The 8104-nt window shown below is 37.6% G+C and overlaps 1 protein-coding gene across 1 annotated transcript; it reads left to right on the top strand.

Moving 5' to 3' along the window:
* The first annotated feature begins 577 nt into the window (after positions 1–577).
* LOC144437386 (uncharacterized) lies at positions 578–6245 on the top strand. The gene is made up of 4 exons (XM_078126313.1): positions 578–590; positions 3532–3541; positions 4589–4764; positions 5362–6245. The coding sequence occupies exons 1-4, from the start codon at positions 578–580 to the stop codon at positions 6243–6245; spliced, it is 1083 nt and encodes a 360-aa protein (XP_077982439.1).
* The last annotated feature ends 1859 nt before the right edge of the window (positions 6246–8104 follow it).

Raw genomic sequence — 8104 nt, 5'->3', positions numbered from 1 at the left:
TCGAGACCAGACGGAGAGAGACCCCATATAGCACAGACAAGACAATTATCATGCTCCATGTTCAACTGACCACTGGCAATGTTAATAACGCCGGTCATTTCAAACTACTGACCAGAACTTATTGAGAATAAAAAAATGGACAACAATTATTGTGATATTATATAAGGTAATATCTCAAAATAAACGTATATGTTGATTTGGAGTGGCCGGGAGATGAACAACCGCGTGGTCTATTGCTCCATTGTTACGTGTACATGTCACCTAGATTGCCGTGTCGTGTACAACAACAACAACCTATGACTGTCTATATAGTCTATTTATAGAAACCACTTTACCTGTATATATCCGTTTGATCGCTGATACGGTGAATCTCAAATGTAACAGGTAATGGTTAGTTGAGTGCCTTCACACCATCATGATCGACTGTTACTTCAAATGATGCTACTGGTTGAAAAGGGGTTGACAAACGTTAACTATACAGTAAACAACTTTCATTGTTCTCCTTCCTTATTGATCGGCTTATTTGGTAGACGTCACTATTGGCTTTTCTATCGTTATATAACGTGTACACCTAATGATGGCGTGTAATGGTGAGAGATGTAACTCTCTGCCGCTCACCGTTCATGATTACCCCTAGATCACTAGAAGTAATACGAATAGTACACTAATTAAAAAGACGACAGTTAATCCCACTATAGCCAAGGTCACTCCGGAGTCTATGACCATCGCACTAATAGTAATAACCAGGGAATAGTGGTCATTAGTTATCAAGTAATTCAGCGCATAATGTGGAGAAAGTAACCTAAAGCGTTTTGCATTCTGAATGGCATCTTTTTTTTCATAAAGGATATATGTACGATATAGAACAAGAGGCGTGAGCACTGAGTTGTGTATCCTACTAATACCACGGCTCATTTTGTGGTGATGATATTCAGTATACATCGTCGCAAACCACGGCCTGTTTTACGGCAACGTTCTTAACCTCCCACTGGAAATGTAGTGGTAGAAATAATAACTCTGGTTTGCGAGAATGCTCAGTATATTGACTTGATGTATTCGTAGTCTGTAAAATACAGACATTCGTGCCACACTCAGCCAGCACTCATCAAGTTAAGAAGCCTGATAGGACTAAACAACACAACGTATCTTACAGTCTATGGTGTTCAATATATCTTATTTCAATATATCCCCATCTCTTATTTACACATCTACACACATTCAAACCAGATCCCATTGTTCAGTTGTCAGGGGCAACGTGGTACTATTCCGGATATTCCATCATTTGAAGACAGTTGGTATGACTGATGTGACAATTGTTGTCACAAGAATGGCCGTACAAAGGATAGGTTGAATGTTTGCATCTATTATCCAGTACCCATGTGCGGTATTCCAAAAGACAGCCTTGACAATGTTGTTTCCGTGACAGCATCGATCCTTACAAGCCAAAGTTGTAGCCAAACTAGTATTACCTAGCTATATTCGTATTAGTCGTTTACTCAGAGTTAGTTCAAAACTCAGTACCGCCTCATATATTTTATTAGGTACCTTTTATTTACAGAAATATTTAAAAAAAAAAAAAAAAAAAAAAAACCTCCCCACTCCCCCACAAAAACAACAACAACGTATAAGTCATCTTATGACCACATTGTAATGTAATACACACAATACTGTTATTCATATGCTAACAATCTTGTCTCTACACTGGTTGCAATGGTTGTATGGCGCAATAATCCTATCAAATAGATATTTGGGTCCGCACCCAAAAATCAGCGCCCCACTGAATCACAATTTCAATTTATTACTGTACTACTTATAGGTAAAACAGACCTCTAATTAACATGTACATGTCAATGTCTAATTATTAGTACTATACACTCTTCATTGAATATGTAATACTTCTTGCCCTAAATCTTACATTAAATTCTTCACATTTTACTCTACATGTTACATATACATTGTAACTTTTCCCTTCGAATTAAACCGTTGCACAAGGCTTTCACGTAATAATAACCACTTATCAACTCAACATTTCGTCATTTTCAGAATATCTCCGATACAAGTCACGATCACAGAAGCAGGTGTTTTGAGTAGCCTTGCATACATTGATGACGTCATCACTATAGTTTTTTCGATCTCGAGCTTATCTCGGATAATAAAGGCATCTTTCTCACAAAGTTTTCGAAGTGCAAACATTTCCGCTCTTTGAAGGCTAAATCCTAAGACGTCAGTTATAGTTTCAACTTTTTAGACTATTTCATCGTATTAACAAATATTTGTCATCCGGGATCTCAATGTAGACTGTAATGACGTCATCGGTCGGGGTTTATCAGCCTGCCCTAATATTAGACCGCGCCCACAACGGCTGATCTGTCAGTCTAGGATCTCAATGTAGACTGACCGATCAGCCGTTGTGGGCGCTTTCTAATCTCCCTTTCCCCATTATTAGGGCTAGGTGATAAACCCCAGACCGATGACGTCATTACAGTGTAATGTCAATGCTGCCAATACAAAGCTATATAACGATAGCAAGTGACCTACACTAGATTAGGTAACATGATGGTACTAAAATTACTGGCAATTTGTATATTCCCCTTTGCTGTACTTTTTAAATATATCAGTAAGCGGTAGATGAAATCTGTAACCAATCAGTGCAGGCCACAAAGACTTAAAGTTGGAAAAATATCATTTTGATCATAACGACTCATGTCTTGCCTCCGTTAAAGAGTCACGTGACAAGATTAATTGAAATGAGTGATTGACCTTTGACCTAGGTGCAGAAGACCCGTGATATTTTCCAAACGGAAGTCTTCCATACGGTGTAGTCCGAGTCATCATCAACCACGCCTGGATTTAACCATATTACAGTTTATCCAGGACTACCTTGGTGTGCAAGTCTCATCCATACAATACGCCATCGTTTGCATTCTAGCGCTCTCAAAAAAAAACTACGACGTTACGCGGTAAGAAATTATAATAGTCTGTCTTTATTTCCTGGCTGGGCCTTAACTTGAAAGATGCCGAAATGTCTTTGGACGGTTTGGTATTTCTCAGTTTCTAGTTTACAAGTTTACATGTGATCTCAAGACTAGTTTTATAGTATGTTTGATGTTTAAAATGTCTTTATAATGTATTTATAAAACATTTTAACTCCAACATGTTAGTTTAGATTCTATCTACATGTAGTTATACAACAATGTTGAACATGACATCTGTGCGAACAAACATACATGGAAAAAAACCCTCAATAAGTAACTTTTTATTTGTAAAAGAGCTGTCACAAGTCGAGTCATCTCCCGTAGTTAAATATCAGACTAGAAGTAGATAGACTTTAGGATTTTACAAATTACGTAAGAGATAATCAAATCTTAAAGCGGACTTTGATATATACAGACAGAATCTTGTCTTTGAGTACATTTCTTGTGGGCCCCAGCATTGAGCACAGGTGTTTACAATCACTGCGTCCAGGTGTTAACCATGTAAGTTTATTTTCGCTAAATATTCTTTATTGTATATGTTTGCTCCTTTTTTCAGTTCAATTTTGGTAAATATTGGCAACTTCTTCCGTAACTGGGAGTGACAAAGTCAGCTAAACTGATTGTTGGTGTAAGTTAACAAATGGGCCTCTGGTTAGTATTTGTATTCTTCCTCAATCTCTCCAAGTCGAAAATTAATTTCCTTTCGCAAACTAACTACCTAGCAAGGCGATGTACACGAGCAATACTGTTATATGAAAAATATTGCGTTGCTTAGATACGTTTTATGCTCTCGGAACACAAAATACGAATTTCCTTTTTTTTTCTGCTATTGGTCAAGTGTCCGACTTGAGACATTGTCGTAATCCAGCATTCATAAGGTGATATTAACTAGTTACAATCATGACAATGTAACATTTCGTTTGCTGATCCATTCACTTACCAATTGCTATGCATGACGGACTGTGCGTATAACGTTATATAGCCATATCTGGCGTTTTGTACAATAGTAGACAAGACAGGGCACGACTCTTTCCTTTACTGTGTTCATTCTATTCAACGAGACAGGTGGTCATTGGTTACCATGACAATCCCAACAAATATAGGTGTGGCAAATTTGGAATTACAGTGGATATCAGTAAATTGTGTACAACATTGCGATTTGTTTCACTCTAAGAAAGGTGTGTAAGGAGGAGAAAAAGTTGATAGAAATATCACGAAAATTGCTGTCTCATGTTTATCTTCTCTTAAAATATACACACGTTGAAGAAAATGTGACAAGAATGTGTTATCTAACGTGGCTTGGGTTCAAAGGTTAAAAGAAAGCAAAGCCATGATAGCTACTATAAGTATGTGATACGCAATAATCGATTAAAATCTGAAAATATGCTAATCTGATGCATAAAGTAACAATACAAATCCTCTATGGAAGATGTTATTTTTAGTTGATGAGAAAAAATGATAAAAACAGAATTTCAGCTATTAGACGAAGACTTTCACAAAGTAACCCAAACATCAATCAGTAATTGAAACTGACACATAGCTGTCATTAATTGATACCCCCCTCTGCTGACCAATTCTTACTTTGCTGACTCACCTTTTCTCTCTTCATCCAGTATTTGTATCATAAGTAGTGGTGTTGGCGTCAATTGGTGTATTGATAAGAAAAAACTGGGAGAAGAAATGCCAAAACATCAACCTGTCTACATTTTCTATATCATTGCATCCCTATGGATGTATGGTTTAACTGTCTTTTTTAGTCAGTTATCAGTGTCGCTAGGCCAAGAATGGGGTAAGTCGACGATATTAAATTCTCATCTTTAGTTCGGTGTTTCTTGGCTATCTTTTCTTGTGTTTACCTTGGTGTAAAACGATGATGTCAGACTTTGGTTTTGACTATGGATGAAGGGGTTACTAGTACATTCAGGGAATACATGAACAACTTTATCAAATATTTGAGGTAGAGGAGATTATGGCCAAACCATGCATATAATCATTCCACGTCATCAGAAAATTTTCCTTTTAAAGATGATAAACACTGTTTGCCGGTTTTTATATGTATGTATGTATGTATGTATGTATGTATGTATGTATGTATGTATGTATGTATGTATGTATGTATGTGTGTGTGTGTGTGTGTGTGCGTGCGTGCGTGCGTGCGTGCGTGCGTGCGTGCGTGCGTGCGTGCGTGCATGCATGCATGCATGCATGCATGCATGCATGCATGTATGTATGTATGTATGTATGTATGTATGTATGTATGTATGCATGCATGCATGTATGTATGTATGTATAATCCATCCATCCATCCATCCATCCATCCATCCATCCATCCATTGATTGTAATTAATGAAATATTAATAGTTCGTTTCTTTATATTTCATTTCAGGTTTATTCTTAAATAAAACACAAGATATATCGGACGCGTATCACACCGACTTTACACCGGCCTACTGGACATTTCAAATATGGCCGGTCATTTACGTTTGGTTAGGTGTAGCATTTGGTTATTTGTTGACGACTACGTGTAGACGCAATGCCCACGATTATGTTTACGTTAAACCCAAGATGCATACCTGGTTATTCTTTATTACATTTATTTTTAACCAGGGACTTCAGATCGGTTGGTCATTTCTCTTCGACCGACAGTACATGAACATCGCTATCGTCTTCGTCGCACTGATTGCATTCACTGCCTACATCTGCTTGTACGATTCCATGAAAAACAGCGTCGATCATATTCGTGAAATCAAGAAATGTGATTTGTGGGCAACACGTATCCTTGTTCACAACAGTTTCGCTATTTACGCCACTTGGACCACCATCGCCACCCTTCTAAATCTGTGCCTGGTTTTGCATTACAACGCTGATGTCGACATGGACACGGCTACTTTGGTGTCACTTATCATCGTGTCTGTGGAAATCGTTGTCTGGGTAGTCCTCGAAACCTTCGTCCTCGACAAGTACGTACGCTACACCGTTACCATATATCCCACAGCTATAGTCGCCTTTGCTGGAATCATCGATGAAAACTGGGATCCAAACAAAACCACATCTATTTACACCTTGGTTCTATTGACTATCTCATGCTGTTTATGTGTCGCAAGGTGTATGCTGGTTGTTTACCGTCATATGAAAGTACCCATTTCGGTTTACCCCGATGGTGAGGGACAAATGACAGCTGAAGAGAAAAAGGCTTATGTCGATGAGTTGAAAGCACAGGCCATGGAAATGCAAGCAGCAACTAACAACGCTTATAAGGTAGAACCATAAAAGTAAATGCGTGAGAACTTCCACCATCTGCTTCAACCATCGTGCACCACAATCATAACACTGAATTGGTTCTATACTACAGACTGTGGTCGAGAGAGTAGCAAAGTAGAGAGAAGCGTGAAACAACTTTCACAATACGCATGGTTTTACTGTGGGGCAACCCGGAGATAAGAACCCGACCTATTGTGGAAGAAAAAATAACCACACACCATTACTTCTATACGAATCGCTTAGTACTTAGTATACTAGTATGTAAAAACAATTACCAATATATTAAATACATAATTCACCACAACCTATAAAACAACTACAGGGTGAACTTACATGTACGCAAACTGCCAGCATTGATGATATTCTCGCCTCTTGATTTGGCCAATTATGAAACACACGAGACTTGGTTTCTCTGACTTTCCTTTAAGCAAATCGACACTCACGTAATAGTCTAGTCTTTTTATCCTTTAGATAGTTGAGTTCCTGATACCAGGAACAGTATTTTATAGACTCCGAGTTAGTCTCTTTGCAATGCATATCAATGTAACTTTTCACGTTATTTTATTTGACATCTTTTAAAGCTTTGCTTTCATTTACCTTTCTTTTTTACTTTGCTTAACTTTACAATCCGTGTCACATTTCTGTGTGGAGACTTGATATTTTGTTTTACTTTCCGAAACATTCTTTTTTACCTGTAAGTTTCACTTAACTCTAGATTTAGTTACATAAATTTTCTTTTCTTCCAGTGCAATTAGCTTTACTTTCTTTTGCTTGGCTTTGCCATGTTCCACTTTTGAGTCATGCATTACCATGGTTACTCCATCGTGATACAAGTTGCCTAATTTAGAGTCTGCTAGTCTCTGTTTTATTTCAGTAAGTTTTTTTTACTCCACTCTACTGCAGTCTGCTTTGCCTCTTTTCTTTGCTGGCTTTTATTTTGTTTGCTGGCTTTTATTTTGCTTTCATTCATTGTTTTGCTTTTATAAATTACTTTTTATCTTGCTTTTCACATAATGAGGACTAACTTTCTTCTACGTTTCGTACATTACTTTGCTTACTGGTATTTCTCTGGTTGCATGGCTTCGCATCTCTGCTGTCCTTCGCCTTTACGATTTCATTGCCTTATTTTCTGTTGTTTTTCTTTTGACATTGTTGTCTCCACGTGACAATCGACAAGATATTGATGACCAGGCAGTGGTTCAGATTATTGTATATTTTAATGAAGTCCATCATGAAGACGAAGAGAATCGTACAAAGTTTCATCAGTATTCCACCGTGAATTTGACCGTTTATAAATATATTTATAAAATTGACAAATTTGTAACGTCTTAGACGAGTAGGTTACTTCCGGTTGTAGACATACACTAATCCATAGATGTCATTTTAGTTTAAGTTGTCCGTGAATGAAATCTAGTAGTTTGTACTTACATGTAGCATCCTCATTTAGAGTTCTTTGATCTACTTGAAGGAATCACATGATTCACATTGCTGATTATATTCTTTCAAAGTCAGAATACGTTGAGCCCGTTTGTGCAATACATTTGAAACAATATTGAAGCAAGCTTAGATTTTCTTTGAGTATGTTTAACTATAATAAAGAGAATCTTTGATTGTTGTAACTTTGTCCGTCGAAAGAATTCTTTATATGAACATGTGATGACCCGAACGACTAGAGCATTGCCATGTCATTTATGACGAGAAGAACGATGGAAGGGGAAGGGAGGGGAAGTTGCTCTTTGTGATGATGGAAATGATGTCGTCGTTTGTGTGGATGGTAGTGGTGTTGGTGGTGGTTATGATGATGATGATGATGATGATGGTGGTGGTGGTGGTGGTGATGGTGGTGGTTATGATGATGATGATGATGA

This window comes from Glandiceps talaboti, chromosome 7, assembly GCF_964340395.1.
Source record: "Glandiceps talaboti chromosome 7, keGlaTala1.1, whole genome shotgun sequence".
Lineage (NCBI taxonomy): Eukaryota > Metazoa > Hemichordata > Enteropneusta > Spengelidae > Glandiceps > Glandiceps talaboti.
The sequence above is the reverse complement of the archived record's forward strand: the minus strand, read 5'-3'. Positions and strand labels throughout refer to the sequence as shown.